This window comes from Typopeltis vanoorti, chromosome 16 (genome assembly GCF_054136105.1).
Source record: "Typopeltis vanoorti isolate ZY-2024b chromosome 16, IOZ_Tvanoo_1.0, whole genome shotgun sequence".
Classification (NCBI taxonomy): Eukaryota; Metazoa; Arthropoda; class Arachnida; order Uropygi; family Thelyphonidae; genus Typopeltis; species Typopeltis vanoorti.
In genome coordinates, this window is record NC_143564.1 from 38,245,791 (window position 1) to 38,264,473 (window position 18,683).

At 36.5% G+C, this 18,683-nt stretch overlaps 1 protein-coding gene across 1 annotated transcript in view; it reads right to left on the bottom strand.

The window, feature by feature from the left end:
- Positions 1–18,683, bottom strand: part of tweek (transmembrane protein KIAA1109 homolog tweek) — a 1,221,702-nt gene that overhangs the window by 705,802 nt on the left and 497,217 nt on the right. The window contains 1 exon segment of the mRNA XM_090406645.1: positions 7,208–7,394. Within this exon segment, the coding sequence (XP_090262771.1) occupies positions 7,208–7,394 (187 nt within the window).

The window sequence follows — 18,683 nt, forward strand, 5'->3', positions numbered from 1 at the left end:
ATAAGTCTCTCTTAAATATTGATCTTAACATCCTCAATAATTAAGTACATTGAGTCTTTGCACTTCTAGAAACAAAAATGCAAAACATTTGATAATATTAAAATACATTAAATGTAACTTACAATATTCTGGACTTGGAAGTCTCATCTTAGAATCTAAAGAAATAATTAACTAAATTACATCTTAATTAATTAACACAACAGATATTTGGATTATAAGACCATAGGTTTAATACACATATGTACAAATTTGTCTTGCTAGCAAACCTGACTAGCTTTGTCAAGACTAAATGGTGAAAAAAAACTAATAAATACACACAAAAAAAAAAAAAAAAAAAAAAAATGAAGGAATGCAGTAACGGTTTACAACGGTTAGACAACAAAATTGGAAGGCACCGTGTGACGTGGTATGCGTGAAGCAATATACTTCAGTCATTATTATAAATACGCATTACATAGTTTTTGGCGTACTGTAGTTCCACTAAACTTAATGAGTTAATAAGGTTTTTCCATATATCCGTAAATATTACTCCTTGGTTTCTATTAAGGTTGTTTCCTGTTTGTAGGACCACTGCAACTTCTTTAAATATTCGACATCTGTAATCTTCTTCCATGTATGGCATTGGAGGAAGTTGTTATCCCAATCTATAGCGTGGTTTGAAGTTGAGAAGTGATGCACCAAACCTGAGTGTCTGTTCTGTTATGATTAACGTCTCTGACATGTTCCTTCTGTCTAATTTCTAAGCTTCTTGAAGTTTGGCCTATGTATGATAGTCCACATGTATAAGGTATGCTGTAAACACCTGCATATTTGAAAAAAGGTACACTGTCTTTAGGGGATCTTAAAAACTGTCTAGTGGTAGCGGTCAGTTTATACATCACTCTGAGGTTATAAGATTTTAAAATTCTAGCTATTTTATTGGAGACTAAACCAACTTACGGTATGACAATGGTTGATACGTACTGAGTTGGTATATGTTGTTGCTGGAGGGTGTTTTTATAGAGCATTTTATTGATTAAGTTTAGAGGATACCTATTTTGAGAAAGAGATTTGCAGATTTGGGAAAGTTCTGTACGTACATCTTCTTCGTCTGTGACTATGTTGTGGGCTCTGTTTCGTAGCATATGGATGGTGCTGCATTTTTGTGTATGATGATAATTTGAAGAATAATGGAGATACTGTCCAGTATCAGTGGTTTCTTATATATAGTAAGTTTAATATCTTCATTCTCTAGTCTTTTGACAAGTATATCCAAAAAAGGTAATTGATGATTGCTTTCTAACTCTAAAGTAAATTTTATTTTGTCATGAAAAGAGTTGATTTTTTCTAAAAACTCATGTAAGCTTTCTACTTTTTCTCTCCAGATAATAAACACATCATCAACGTATCTCCACCAGACTGTTGGTTTTGGAGTAATGTTAGCTAGAATATCATTTTCTAATTTCTCCATAAACAAGTCCGCACGTGGTGGTGACAGGGGACTGCCCATTGCTAGGACTTCTAATTGTTGATATATAATGTTGTTGACTTTAACGAAATTAGACTTAAGACAGTGATTCAGTTTAAACTCATTAAGTTTAGCGGAACTATAGTACGCCAAAAACTATGTAATGCGTATTTATAATAATGACTGAAGTATATCGCTTCATGCATACCATGTCACGCGGTGCCTTCCAATTTTGTTGTCTAACTGTTGTAAAACGTGTTTTGCTAGTGAAACTAGTCGACAAATTCGTACATATATGTATTAAACCTATGGTCTTATAATCCAAATATCTGTTGTGTTAATCATAGTTAATAAAGACCAAATATAGCTTTCAACATAAATTACATCTTATCTGGGCACAAAATATGCTAGCTAAAAACAACATTATGTTTCTTATCTGCATCTCTGGACTTCTCTTGAATGACAGTTTATTTCTTCAGCAGAAACAGCTCCTTTCCTAGAAACCACTTTATCCTTATCTCAAAAATAACTGTAATTTCCTATTCTTAGTAAGAGATATGAAAGTTCAAATTTGTGTAAGATTCTCAATTTCTTCTGAAAAAATCAAACAAATGTTTCTTCTTTTTACTTTCATCTTCAAGATTCACAATCTTTCTCCTCCTCCTGCATGAAGGACTTCCAATGAAAAAATGGTCAAGCATTTAAAAATCAACTTGCTATACCTATTCTCTGAAACAGCATTAAATCATTACTTTTTACTGGAAAGTTTTATATCCGATAAACATTTTTCCTTCTGTATGAGAAACTTCATTTATCACGTTTCAATTAATTTCCTTCCATAACTGTTATACTTTTGCATGCTCCAGCATGCATTATACTTCTGGTTCTGCTTCATTCACACATACCTATACATAAACATTAAACAATAATACTAATTTTGGCCAGTCTAAATTACAATCGAGTGAATTCACTTTTTTAAAAATTAGCGCTATACATCAACACAATATATTAACTATGCACGACCCATATAAACAAACGATCAATTGTACTTTTCTACACAATACAAATGCACTAACAACAGAAACTGGAAATTTCAAATAAAATGAAGTTTACACTAATTTACATAAAGAAAAATAATGTATAATATCTGTATGCATATACTGATTGTCTACAATTGCAAAGTCATCTGCATACAGGGAAAACTGTGTAAAGTATGAGGAAGCTGTTCTGTTGTTAAGTTTACTTTAACTCCAAATAACATGATACTTAACATAAAACCTCATGTGACTGGCTCCTCTTGAAAAAAAAAAAAAAGACCAGAAAAGTGGTTCTCACTCAGATATGAAAGAATCAGTGAAAAAGAAAGTTTTTGAAGAAAACAGGAAAATTCCCTCTCAAAGTTGTATATGCCAAACATCCAAGCTGTGTCACACACTCTTTCATGTCAAAGATTACTGATGTGAGGTGCTTCTCTAATAGATGTTTTCAGTCTAACGAAACTAAACCAAGAGTTAAATGGTGTTTTTGGAAGGCAAATTGTGCACTAGATAAAAGATTTTGGAAAGGTGATAATCATTGCCTTTTGCCAAGAATCCAGAAATGGATGCAGTCATAAAAAGCAGAACTCAACTGTTAAAAAGGCAGAGTAAGATATGCATAGACAGTTTTACAGAAGTTTTGAACAATAATCTGTTGGAATTTTGGGATCCCTGAAGCAGGATCAAAAGTGATGGATAATATATTCAACCTTCATATTTTATCTCACAATGCTGCAGAATCAAATTCTGCTAGGGATGAGAAAATATTACTATCACAGCATGATCTATTTTTCTCTTGATATACGTAGTGGAATATATGGTTGTTCATATAAGACAGAGTGAATCATAGGAAAATGATCACCACCATAAATATTAATCTTTTAATTCCCAATCAAATAGTGGAAAGAGAAACAGAGAATAAATTGTTAGGTCGATGAAAGTGAATGCTCAGAGTTAGGTATAAAGAAGGTTGTGTTATTTACAGGATTTAGGAGGGAAATGCTATTGCGATCAGGGATGCACTTTAGAGCTCTTCCTGTGATGTTAGTTTGTGCACTACTCCACAGAGTATGATGGCCATTTAAGTTTTCCATTAAAAGTACAGGAGTAACAATGCAACATGAACTCATCATGGGAAATATCTACTCAATATCTATCCAATGGGTGGTAGACAGATGAAGCATTCTCTAATAAGAGATCCCACTGAGAGGAAAATGGCAACCACCTCTATGACAGTATCAGGTGGGACTTGTTGGAAAGGGGCTACAGAATAATGATAGCAACTCCTCCATAGGTAGACCTATTTACTATCCTGTTCTTGTGAATGATAATGATACTGCAATGCAGGATGATCACCAATATTCAAATACATCTCTTTCAGTTATAAAGCACACAAGCTTATGTTCCTTCAAGAGGATCATATCATCATCCATGTTTTGGTAGAATCTGTGGCAATTCCATTTTAAGGAAATTCTAATATTCATGTCTGGTTGATCTGTCTTTCTTCAGCTTTTGTAAGATTTTGCTTTTATCAGTTGAAATTTTCTTTTTAGGGAAGTACGGATAACCACTTTCATTGCTTCCTCCTCAGGAGAAATATCCAAGAAATTGTGAAATTCTACTCTGTCCAGAACAATGGATATTTTCATGATTATCATTATTTTTTCTTTTGGTAAGAAAAATATCCATCTCATCATCAGCAGATATGGAGGCATGTCTTTCCTCTTTGAGGTATATATGCCACTGTTTTTCTAATTAGTGGGTTTTGATGAAGTGGAATTTGTGTTTTCAGAAGTCAGACAATATTCATTTTTTTCTCTGATTTGCTTTTTGGAGACAGCAAGTAAACGATATCAAGTAATTGTGAGAAGGGGGGGGGGCGGGGGAACAGTTGCAAGCACAACTCGACAACTTTACTCTCTCACTTGCCAAAAGGTGAGTAGATTTTGTCAGATGGTGAGTAGCTGCAGACTTGACAAAATGTTCTAATCAAAATCTTTTTTTGTAAAGAAAACAGAAGAATGTGCATAACATAAAACAACATTCTAGTAACAAAAATTAATGCATGATTTGTTGAACCCTGGTCATGAGTAGTAATGTCCCCTTACTGCTTTTGTTTTAAACTGTTACTAATATATTTTGGTACTGTTATGGCATGCTTCCTCTTTGCCTCCTGATATGGTATGTTCTACTGTGTCTTGAGCTTTTGAATCTCTTTCTTATCATTTCACCTTTGGCATGATCAAAAGAATGCTGGATGATCACATTTGCAGTTAGTGCAATTGGGTGTTTTACTTTTGCAATCTTTAATTTCATGCTCTTTACTAGCATACCAGGTCACAGATGTCAGAATCATGACAGATTCTGTCATCTGTGCTGCAAAAATATAGTCAAGGTCAGACAAGCTGCCTGAACACAACACTATATTTCAGGCATTTGAAGCAGTGGAAATGGTTAATGATATAGCTCATGACAAGGCAGTTGAGATATACTGCTTTTGCTATGTTAAATGTGAGGATGATATTCCTGGTCAGTACCAGGATACCTACCCCATATATGAGAAATCCTTTTATTGACGTCACTCCTCAATCTTTTATTTTAAAGCAAATATACTTGTAAGAAATATTGAGGAGCTCCCACTGGAATTTATAACTGGTAGTTCCCACAACTGATGAAACAGGAATGAGTTGCCATAATTGTTTATGGTGCCTGAATGGATCATTTTCACAATATATAATGATCCAATATGTAATGAGGAAAGATGGCATACTCGGAAAGTATCAGATACACTAGATGTATCCAATGTTTTCTATTTCTTATTCTTACTGTCAGCTGATGTTATTGTATACTGTGTTTGGGCTTGCCAAGCCTCTGATGAATTAGAGGATAAAAGACTTGTTCTCAATATTATATGAGGAATAATTTGGTTCCAGAGCTCCCCATTTATCAATGAGCCACAAATATGGATGTTCACTACAAGTAACAACTGCACTCTCAAGCAGCATGCCAGAAAGCAAGCCCCGGAACATGTCTAAAGGTGTGGGGAAAGACTTACTACAACACTGCTGATCCTTACATGTGAGCCCACTAACCAATTAATCCTAGCTACACTATCAAGAAAACTGCCCCTCTCGTTGAAGCAGGAGCAAAAACAATTCAAGACTACTGGGATCTCCCTTTCCAGATATCCACAGGTTATACAGCATGACAAACTGCATTAGTGTCTTGGACCTCAGGGGAGCTGGTGGTATGGAAGATAGATTTAAAAAAAAAAAAAATCTCAGGAGGAAGAGTAGAGTGAAATTAGAAGAAAAGATAACAGATCAAAAGAGAAAAGGGTCAGTATCATCATTGGGAAGTACCTTCAATGAACAGTTATCCCACACGGTGTTGGGAAGAAGGTTGAAAACTGGACAAGAGAACAAATGTGAAAGTCGAAGAATTGTAGTAGTCAGTGTTCATGAAAATATTTATTGCACAGGCATAAAGCAGAAAGAGAGTGTTTGTGAGAAAGAGATTATCACGTAGCATTAAAGGGAGATATATAGTGAATCACCTCATAAGTGAGAACAGTATTCAAGGATGGGGTAATTTGGAATTCATGTAGTGTTAGAAATTTCATAAGTAAAAAATTAGTGACTTAAGAAGAAAATAATACCCACTTTTTTGTATGCAGAAGCCATGGATAGGATGGACTTATGCTAGGAATAAACTAGTGATTTTGAAAAGAGCAATCAATCAGAACATACTGAATCATATCCATTTCCTTCAATCTGAGTGTCTGGTTTTGCAGAACACTGAGATCAGAATTTAATGCAGCAGTTATGGAGGATCTAGTAACTTAAGATATTTGAACCACAAGAGTTGTCAAATGAAAAAGAAGAACAGCATGTATGATCAAAGGTATGCACAAGATTTGAGGCTAGTGAGAAAGGTCATTTATGAATAGGCAAATGTACAAAGCACTGAGGATCTCTATCACTGACGGGAAAATGTGAAGAAAAGAGGCCATCCAATGATGAAGTGAATGGCCATTCAATGTGATATGTAGTGAATGGTTAGAGAGGTGAGTAGCAATCCAATTCCAAAGGACAGAAGACAGAATACAAGATTTGTTTGGTTGGTTGGTTTGGATTTACAGCCAAAACAACTAAGGCTATGAGGCCAGTGTATTATGTCTGCAAATTACATGTATTCTTATGGACAGTTTTGCCTGTTTTGTGGGATAAAAAATCCAAGTTTCAGGGAGGAAAAACCCTGCCACCTCCACATGAGACCAGGTAACTCATCTTCAGTTAAAAAGCTGACAGTTTGTTAAGTAGGACTCTGTGCCAGACCAGATAAAATGCTCTACAAATGCCAACCATTCCATATAAATTGAACTATACAAATTTCTTCAAATGAGATGAAAGGTCCAAGAATATTCTTAGTAACTCTTGATAATCCTCCTCTCTTTCATTGATCATTTCCAACTGAATCCTGAAGTGGAGAAGAATGAATGACGTGTTTATACGATATGCTAATTCGTTCAGTATTGTGTTGACTTGACAGGCAAATAAATGGAATATTCATCTAGATACCTGTAGTAACTAGATCAGATACAATTCTGTAATTTACAATTTTCTAAAGACAGGTTTCTACTAAACAACTTGTATATAATTCATCAAGTATCAGAATATCTCAATTAAAATAATGACAAAATAATGATATTTTAATTACTGACCTGATATTGAGCTCGAAGTGAAGGAAGAAGGGCAGCCCCTATGGTTAGACTATCCAGTATGATGCTAAATTGAATTACAATTGGCTTAATAAGATCATGTCCACTAGAAGGAACTCGGTGCTGAAATGGAACTTCCCAGAGTGGCTGTGGAGAATGTGATGATGCTGCATATTCTTCCAACTGACGGCTAATAAAAAGGAGAAAAGTTAACATTTAATTTCACATAAGATGCCAATTATTTTAAGTATGAAATTTAAAATTCAAATGAAAGTTATTTCATGCAAGTAACTAATGCATAAGAGATCAAAAAACATCTATTCAATGCAACTAACTGATGCATAAAACATCTCCAATCATTCATGATGCAGGGGCAATCAAATCCACAGTCTGTTGGTTGGAAAATGTAGTTGTTATCCAGTAAGTCAACTAGGCTGGCAATTTTTTACAGCTTCAACCTAGGCTGTTCTAGAGTATGAGAGAGACTTAAAGAGGACAAGAAACAGGAGTCAGGTCAGTAGATTTCAAGCTTGATTGTGAATGGATGCTGAAAAGTCGCTGCTCAGATTTTTATATACCTAGAAGAAAGCAAAAGGAAGTGATGGATGCTAATTCAGTATATGTGGAAAATATGCAAGTACTTATACAAAAAAGCAAAAAGCAGAAACAAAATATTTATGAAGTGGATTGAACGAGTGTGTAACATGATAGAACATCACCTAACCAGACTGTACTCTTCTGAACAGAAAAAGAATTTTCTGAATGGTTTTTGATGCACTACTGGAGAACAGTAAGACACTAAGGCTGGGTAGACATAGAATTTCTAGAGTTACTGAGCAAAATAAAACATAATTTTTGAGGATCGAAATGGATATGTGTTTTTTGTCTAGAGCAGTTGATATATGTTAGAAGAAAAATCTGATATTTTTAATAGATCTGAAGAAGCAAGATCTTTCTTGTAAGCAAGATAAGACTCTGTTTCTCTGTTTTTGTTAGCACTGAAGCTGAAGAGGAGATTAGTTGATCAGCACAGGTTATAGAAATATTAGGAGCTTAAAACAATTAAGCAATTCAATGGAAAAAAAAGCTATGGATGAAATCTGAGATCAGTAATAGAATGTCTATAATAAATTTAGTTTAATCCTTTATCCAAGTGTAAGCAAACAAAGTTTGCACCTGAAAGTATCTTCAGGACTAGGGTAGGGTAGTACAACACTGGGAAACTAGTTGCAAAGGTGGACCAAGCTAACATCACTCCTATCTCAGTATCTCCCATAATGCAAAACACATCTCCTTGCGGATATGTATAATGTTATGCATTAAGGGAAGGGCCACTACCCAGACTAGTTTCGACCTTTATTGAGGTCTCTTCAGTGGGAGCCAGGCCCAGATGTGCAGACACCAGGCAGAAGCAATAGCGAGGTCATCTTTACCTATAGGAGTTGCCAAAGGGTGTGCCACCTTTTTATTAAATTACTCTGGATTTAGAGAAAGATGTTGAAAGTTTATTTTTCACTTGGTTAGACTATAATAAATATAGTTTAATCCTTTATCCAAGTGTGAGCAAACAAAGTTTGCACCTGAAAGTATCTTCAGGACTGGGGTAAGGTAGTACAACACTGGGCAACTCATTGCAAAGGTGGACCCCTTTGGCAACTCCTATAAGTAAAGATGACCTCACTATTGCTTCTGCCTGGTATCTCCACATCTGGGCCTAGCTCCCACTGAAGAAACCTCAATAAAGGTCGAAACTAGTCTGGGTAGTGGCCCTTCCCTTAATGCATAACATTATAAATATCTGCAAGGAGATGTGTTTTGCATTATGGGAGATACTGAGATAGGAGTGATGTTAGTTTGGTCCACCTTTGCATCGAGTTGTCCGGTGTTGTACTACCTTACCCCAGTCCTGAAGATACTTTCAGGCGCAAACTTTGTTTGCTCACACTTGGATAAAGGATTAAACTAAATTTATAAAGTCTAACCAAGTGAAAAATAAACTTTCAACATCTTCATCAACTTTCAACAATAACAGAATGTCGTTTATGTAGAGGAAGAAGTTCGTAGGTGAACTCGACTATTCTTTCTCTCAAAAAATCTATATTCAACTATGCATACACTATTTGGTCAAACTCTGGATCCAATCTAAGTCAAACCATCAAATTTATATTAGACACACACACACACACACACACACACACATGTTGAGCCCATACACGAGAAGTTGGTTGATCAGCATTTTAGAAATTATGGACTTTACAACCGTGTTATAAATAACTCTTTTAATATCCTAACGTTTCGATCTTCATATCAAGATCATCTTCTGGAGCATACACAAATATACAGGACAAGCTAAGTTACGTTACATATAGTAAGCTAAAGATACAATGAATTGATCACAAGTTATTCTAGTGGTATGACCTCCAGTGAAAAAAAAAAAATCATCATTTATAAACTACATCAAGCTGAATTCTACTTATGATAACATGAATAAACATTCTTTCTTACAGATAGTTTTCTTTCAGTGACATCATTGTTACTGAAAGAAAACTATCTGTAAGAAAGAATGTTTATTCATGTTATCATAAGTAGAATTTAGCTTGATGTAGTTTATAAATAATTAATTATTTTTATTTTTATTTTTCTCACTAGAGGTCATGCCAGTAGAATAACTTGTGACCAATTCATTCCATCTTTAGCTTACTATATGTAATGTAACTTAGCTTGTCCTGTATATTTGTGTATGCTCCAGAAGATGATCTTGATATGAAGATCGAAATGTCAGGATATTAAAAGAGTTATTTATAACACGGTTGTAAAGTCCATAATTTCTAAAATGATTGGTTGATCAACCTATAGTAGATTCGTACCATATATAAGTTGTGGGTTAGGAAAGGAGAAACTTGTTTACATTTGAGTTAAAAGCCTGCATGTTGCTAAAATAAAGAACCAAAAGGCTTCATTTTAGCAATGCAAAATTATATAAATCAAGTGGATATTAAATCCAGGATTATTTCAAAGCCAAATACAAAAACTATAAGTTTTGTATGAAATTTGACCAGAGAGCTTACAGGAATACACTTGCCGGCATTTATGAGTTGCCCTAGCCGAACCTTATAGGAGACATGATCGCTTTGCCCAAGTGTCCATATATTCGCCTCCTATTGGTCCATTTTGATAAGATTTCATTGACCCAGCTGCTTCGAATAATTAGTTCTCCTTAGAGACCGGGCAGAAACCTTAAGAAAAAAATCTCGCTCAGTGCTAAGGAACTCAAAGTGTCGGAGAGGTGTATTTTTCATACTCAAACTCTCAGTCGGTGCATAAAGTATTTATTAAAATAAAGAGCCAAAAGGCTTCATTTCGGCGATGAAAAATTATATAAATTAAGTGGATATTAAATCCAGCATTATTTCAAAGCCGAATACAGAAACTATAAAGGTTTCATACAAAATTTGACCACTAAAATAATGCTGGATTTAATATCCACTTGATTTCTATAATTAAGCCTGCATATTGTATTCCTTGAGAAACACATCAGGTGGAAAACTATTCCACAATATGGCACTAGTAGGGATGGAGGAGAAGGAGGAAAAGGAATTTATTCTGTGGGTTTCAAGGTGTACTGTGAATGGATGTTGGGCAGCAGATGCACATGTTTCAATGGGATTAGTACTGCAGGGGAATTATTGATGCTATTTCAGATGAACATTTGCTATGGAAAGATTTATAGAATACAAAATTGCAGAAATCAAACATCTGTGTGAAAGTGGGAGGAGTGAGTTGGTAAGAGATGGGTCATTAATCAATCTAACTGCTCTCCTCTGTAATGAATCAAGCATTTTGAGGGAGCTCTTAGAAGCCCCCCAATCCAAAAGTGAGAGCAGAATTCAATAGCTGGGTGGATTTGTTATTTGTATAAGGTTAACAGCTGTTTAGAGATGAAGTAATGCCTTGAGCGAAAGAGAAATCCTAGGTTTTTTTTTTTTTTTTAGAAGCTGAGGATGCAATGGTTGTGATGTGTTTATGCCAGGAGAGATTTGATATCAAGGTAATTCCAAGAAAAGGGATCTCATCTTGTCTGGAAATGGAGTGTTATCAAAATAATACTGGTTTTTTAATGTGAGAAATAAGACAGAACTGGATTTTACTAGCTTTGAAATTCACGAGGTTATCTGAACTCCACTGGAGGATGGCTTGGAGATCAGAACTGAGGGCAGTGGTAGTTGATGTTCTGTAGGTTGGGATGAGCTGTGTAGAGTAAGGATAATCAAATGAAAGGGAGGAGTGCAAGGTGCTGTCATCTGCAAAACTGTGTATTAGGTTGCAGGTCAACACTGAAGGAGGTTATTGATTGATATATAGAAGAAAGAGGATTGGCGAAAGAACAGAACCTTGTTGAATGTCAGTTGAATGGTGAGAGGATAAGGAACCGTCTACTATCAGACACAGTATGTGTCCAGACAGAAAGCCGGCAACCCGACTGCAGATGCCCTGAGACAGACCAAATGATGGGAGTTTGATTAGTAAGCCTTTGTGCCAGACCCGGTCAAAAGCTTTAGAGATATCAAGTGCAACAACTTGTGATTCGCCAAACTTTTCCATGATATTTGTCCAGAGATGGGTGATATATGTGAGTAGATCTCTTGTTGACTGACAGTGACGGAATCCATACTGGTGGTCATTTATTAGCTGGGTGCCTTCAAGGTAGTGTAGGAGTTGGGAATTGATGGTTTTCTCCATTACTTTAGATAGGATTGAGGTGAGTGAGACAGAGCAGTAGTCAGATGGAAGTGATTTGTCACCCTGCTTGGGAATGGGTTGAATATAGGCCAGTTTCCAGGCTGTGGAATAGATATCAGCGAAGTAAGAGAGTATGTACAGGTGGCATAAGATAGGATAGCCAGTTCTGGTGTACAACCTTCAGGACAACTGGAGGAATGTCAACAGGGCCAGGAGATTTTTTTGTGTCTAATTTAGACAATAGGTTTTCTGATCTCTTTCTGGCAAAAGGTTATAGGGGGTACTGTATGTTGGGCAGTTGGAATGAATGGAGGGCATTTGACATTGTCAGTTATACGTGCATTGGAGGCAAAGTGTGAAACCAGGAGATTAGCTTTTTCTGTAGGTGATGATGATGCAATAGAGCTATCTAGATAAGCCAGGGGGTGGGAGTAGTACAAGGCAAAAGTTACGACAAATTGCTTCTGCTGCCGTTTGGGCAGGCTGCTTGTTTCCTGCTTTTTCCACTTTCAAACTCTGTTCTGGAAGCATTGATAGTTTTCTTGCATCTATTTCAGGCTTGAGTATAAGCACTAAAGAAGGATGGAGTTCTTGATGTAAGTCAATTGTAATATGCTTGACTTTTCATTTGCACAGCTGTGGCACATCTTTTGGAGAACCAGGGTTTAGTTAGGGGAGGCAATTCAGAGTAGTGTGGGGAATGTATGTTTCCATGCCAGTGAGGATTACTTTGGCGATATGTGCATATGTTTGAGTTGGAAGACCGGAAACAATAGTCAAACCATGGGAATGAGGAATAGAAGTCATGGAGGCTGTTCCACTTAACAACATTATAATGTCGAACTACTCTTGTATGAGAGTGGCTGTGTAAGCATTGTTGCATGGGAGAGGAGATGAGAACTAGATTGTGGTCAGAATTACCCAGGGATTCACTACATTCACTATGTATTTGGAAGGATCATTGGTGAGGAAAATATCTAGGGTGTTTGGGGAGTAGTTCGGGTTATCTGGTATTCTGGTTAGCATGTGAATAATTTGTGTCAGTGATGGCAAATATTTAAGCATCTCTGCCTGCAAGATCTGTACAATTAGAGGAAGAAAGCCAGTTGGTGTTGTGGACATTAAAATCTCCGTTGAAAATGTTGAAGGTTTTTCCACTTGGTTATACTATAAATTAAAGATACCAAGAAATTATATACTTGGTTTAATCCTTTATCCAAGTGTAAGCAAATAAAGTTTGCACCTCAAGTTATTTTCAGGACTGGGGCAACTCGTGATAAAGGTGGTATGACTTCACATCACTTGCATTAGTATCCCCTTAGTATGGAATACTAAGGCAAGTAATGAAGTCATACCACTTTTACCACGAGTTGCCCCAATCCAGAAAATACTTCAGGTGCAAACTTTGTTTGCTTATACTTGGATAAAGGATTAAACCAAGTATTTAATTTCTTGGAATCTTTAACTCCTAGAAAGATGTTTTCACCATTAGGAAAGTTGGACTGGAGAAAATCAGTTTTTAAGGAGAGAAAATTAAAGAGATCCGAGTGTTTGGTGCCATAGAGATAGCAAAAATTAGACTAAGTGGGGAAGGGATATTTTCAACCAAAGAAGGTCAATGTTGGGAGATTCTATGTTAGGTGCTCTCGCAAGGTATGTCAAAGTGAATATATGCACAGACACCACCCTTGGGTCGAAAACAGTTAAACAGTGTGTAGTTTGGAGTTTGTGTAGTTAAACAGTGTGTAGTGGGGAAGGGATATTTTCAACCAAAGAAGGTCAATGTTGGGAGATTCTAGGTTAGGTGCTCTCGCAAGGTATGTCAGAGTGAATATATGCACAGACACCACCCTTGGGTCGAAAACAATTAAACAGTGTGTAGTTTGGAAGGCTGAGATAGATAGTGCTGGGTGCAGGTGAAATTTGAGTTTCTGCCAAAAAGAGTAGGTGGGTTTCATAGACTAAAGATGGTAGTGGACACTATTAAGGTTGGAGTTGAGGCCACGGATGTTAGTGAAGTAGATGTACAAAGTTCTGTGAGGCAAGTATTTGACTGCAAGGGTCTTGCACATTTCCTATGCAGTGCATGAATAATGGTCTCTATATTGGCTACTAGTTGTGTTACTTGATTTTTGTACTAATTTAACCTGTATGTAGTTGATGATCCAACTGTTGTCTCCATTTTGGCATTTTTATTCAATTTGTCTTTGAAGATGGCGTCCTTGTTCTCTGTGGGCGAATGTTACGTCAAGTCGAGCACGTACGCGCAATTGGGGCATGTGTCCTTGAACTTGATATTAATCATTATTATTAATTTGGATGTGCTTGTCAGTGTGTCACAGTGTTAAAAACGTGCCGTTGTGCCGTTTTAATATCTTATCTTTGTTCTTATCTTGTAGTGTGTGACCCTCTTAATTCCTTAATTTTTTTTCTTAGTATCACTTTAATCTTACAATTCCTATAAACTGTGACACAGCTGGTAAATAAGCCTATGAACTAGGCTTATTCATGGGTACAGATAACTATCTCCTAAGCTAGCAGAAAACAGGAAAATTTATTTGATTAATGACTGCAACATCTGAATTCTATACGTAGAGCATCAGAGATATGTTATAGCATCTGTAGGATATAGCTAAAATTTTATCGTGAGATTAATTAACAGTCGTGGCAATTCCCCAAGTTCTAAACAAACATGTTCGAAGTTTTTGTGAGGCAGTGCATTGTACAAAGATCAGGCAATAGTCTCTATTAAGCAAACAAAACACATTTTATTTTAACATAGTGTAAATCTACACTAGTATACACTTTTCATAATCTTAACATGAATATCAACTTCTATCTAACAATATTGAACTTCGCATTAAGTGAGAGGAGATTCTCATATTATACAATTCTGGTGGTCACTATCCTTACTTATGCTATGCTATCATTACAATCTCAATCTTTGCTATCCGCAACAGTTTCAATTAGCCTAGTAACATTATGTCCAGTGGACTGACAATCATCCTTTCAAACTTAATAATTAACACAAATATTTCTACTCACAGGTCCTTGACAATACATATAGTCCTATTAGCACATAAGATCCTTTGCTGTTTCTGCCAACTTCTCCAATCTGTTGAGCGTACTGGAATTCCTCGTATGGTGCTCGACAGGCATCCTTCCGTAATTCACGTGCGGGAGCAGCAGCACAATTCACCGAAGGAACTAGGTCGAATCACGGCGTCCTGCGTTCGATGCACTAGGCAAGTTCCTTTATTTTCTATACATCGCGGAAACTTTCACTTCTTCTCTGGGATCGCCCGTTTTGCCACGGGTTACGTACCGACGAGTCCAAACTGACCTGTGGACTGCAGCTAGATGACGACGAGAGAGAGAGAGAGAGAGCCCTTGCCCTTCAAGCCTCCTATATACTGTTTTCAGGAGTTCCCTGTTTTAGGGTCAGATACCCCCAAATTTGATGAGAATACATAAAGTGCACAACTTGAATATTTATATTAATTAATAATTTTTAGAAAAATTCTGCATTACTCTTTGCACCAGATACCCCCGTGGGTTTACAATTAGTATGAATACGTGTAGTTTTACTATATTTACACAATTTATGACCTCTGTAAAAGTCGATTCCTGAAAATTTAAGAACTTCAATTGCATTGAACTTTACAACAGGTCACTTTCATGAGACGATGGCACATGTTGATATTTCTGGAATCAAAGTTGCATTCTCCTGATAATTTGCTGATGTCTTCTTTTAGTGATTTATCATTTTCCATTGAAAAGTTAAAACAATGGTGGTAAATCTCTTTTCTATCGGCCTCGATTAAGTCATGGACCATTGATGTGATTAACTCATGGAGTTCATCAGTGGGCAAGGGTGCACTTGCATTGCAGAGCCGATCATTGAGTAGCTTGAGCTTAGCTTCCAGCATTTGGATTTTGGAGAAAAGTTTTGATCATAGTACTAAGGTGTTGTTCAAGGTTTTTGACTCATTTACCTAAGTTCAGAAGCTGTTTTATGGAAGGGAGGTACTGCAAACAGAAAAAGGGTTGCTCGAGGTCTATGAATAGTTTGTGCACTGATTCATCTAATTTTGCACAGGAAGCATGTAGCCAGTGGCAACAGAAATTGTACAATATACCTTTTATTATTATTATTATTATTGGTAACATTGATTTTACAGCCACAGTATAGTCCTCTTGACCTCCCACCATTTTATGAAAATCCTCCTCACTGTTAATCCTCTAGCAAATCCTTATGAACTTTTACATCTCTATCATATCACACCTCTTTCTCCTATCCACTAGAATGTAAATTGCACCTTCTCAACCTTTCTTCATATTCGACATTCCACAGATCACACTACCTTGGTCAATTTCCTCTGGATCCTTTCCATTATCTCTTCACCCTTTTGAAAACCATGTGACTAAATCTGTACACAGTAGTCAATATGTGGGCTAATCACTGTCTTATACAATGGAAAATCAGAATCTGCTTACTTCTTGAAGTTAGTGTCCTCTGCATCATTCTCAGAATTTGTTGTATTGCCCTCACAATTTTGGCAATGTGTCCTCTAATTTTAGATCCTTATCCACCATCACCCCAAGATCTCTTATTTCCTCTACCTCCAAAACTATATCGCTACCAAGAGTAAATTCTACATACCATCTTTGTTGACCTAATTTTAAAACCTTATATTTCACAACACTGAACTGGCATCCTCACTCCCATGCCCATTTACTCAGCTTATTCAAGTCTTGTTAAGCTATAACATCTGTCCTACTCCTGACAATTAGTTCTAACTTTGCATCATCTGCAATCAACAGAACATTCCCATCAAATCTTCACCAATATCATTAATATACTGGTTAAACAGAATGGCCCTAAAACAAATCCCTGAGGAGACACCACTAGTGACTTTCCTCTTCTGGAATATTGATCTCCCATAGACAACTTGGTGATACCTATCAGAATCTCCAACACAATGCCCTAGCCTAATATCCAATCCCATCAGCTCTACTTTGACTATCAACTTATCATGTGGTAATCTATCAAAAGCCTTTGCAAAATCCAAGTATACTACTGTGTATCCTTTGTCCAATGAAGCCAAAAACCTATTATAATAAGTAAGCAGACTACTAAAACGTGACCTCCCTTTAGCAAATCAATGCTGTCCATTAATTACCATATGTCAACCCAATTCTGGCGATCCTCGTTCTCACCAGCCTCTCCAACACTTCAACCACTTTAACGCACAGACATGCTTATAATTTGATGCTTGAGTTCTGTCGCCACTCTTATGAAGGGAGATAATCTTGCCTTCCTTCCACTCCTTTGGAACTTGACCCAATATAAGACTCATAGTAAACATATATGTCAAGGTAGATGTCAACTGCCTGACATATTCCATCAAAATATGCGGTGATATATTATCAAGTTCCACAGCATTATTAACATCAAGTTTCTCAATTCCCTATATACTTCTTGCTCACTTTGTCTCTCTTCCTCCTCATTTACTGCTCTCAAACTCTCCATGATGTCACACTCACAACAATGAAAGACCTTTATGAACTGCTCATTAAATATCCCAAGTATATCCTCTGCAGCAGATGTTCTTATACCATTTTCTCCAATCAATGTTATCCTTCCATAATCATCAAACTCATTGAAAGAACTCGCTAGGATTTTTTTTTGGCTTCATTAGCTAACTGCTGCTCATACTGCACTTTTGCTACACTTACCAACCGAGTCACCTTCCTTGCCTGTTCTTTTGAATCTTCATGGAACTGATTATTACCACTCATCTGATGTTGCCTCCATAATGCCTTTTTCTTCTGCTCATGCTTAATCTCTTCATTCATCCATTTCACACCTACCTTATTTAACCTTCTGACTCTTGGAATACACCTTTAGGCATTGCTTCTACTAGATAGTTCTTGAATCACCCAAGCAGCACTGATCTCATTTGCATCAAACTCCTCATCACATGGCCAGCAAGCACCCAGGTAATCACTTCATGGTCATTCTCATCAACTGGAGGGTGATTTGACACCTCATTAATAACAACATCCTCTGATGAGATGATCAAATCTAAGATCCTCAATCCTCATGTGCCCTCCGTTCCATACTGCCTGAGGTAGTTGTCCCTCAAAAACTCGAAAAACACATTTTCATTAGTTCCAGTTGCTGTCTCATCATCCCAGTCGATATTTTCATAATTAAAATCATCCATAACGATCACCCTTTTCTTCATTGCTTGGTTAATTTGATTATATATTTCATAGTCACTACCATCTATATTACCAAGTCTATAGCAACATCCTACTATGCATTTCATTCTGTTCACCTTTATCTCACACCATACTTCCTCAAAATCACTACCACTATTTCCCCCCTTGCATCTCTACTTTGTATGGATATAACTCTTTTTCTATCTTAAACCGCACTCCACTCCCTTCCTTTTTACCCTTTCTATAGTCACAAAAAGCATCATACCCCTCCGTCTCTATTCCTGTCAGGATGTCATCCTCATCCAACCATGTCTGACTTATTCCAAGAAGTTTTGGGTGAACAAACTCAATCAATCTAAACATTTGATTTCCCTCATTTCTGATACGTCTAGCACTTGTATAGAAGCATAACATAACAGCTCATTCCTGGATCTATAACAAGTTGCACAGTGATACCACTTATTAGATTTGACTCCTCCATACTTTCTTTGATCGATTTCTTTTTCTCCTC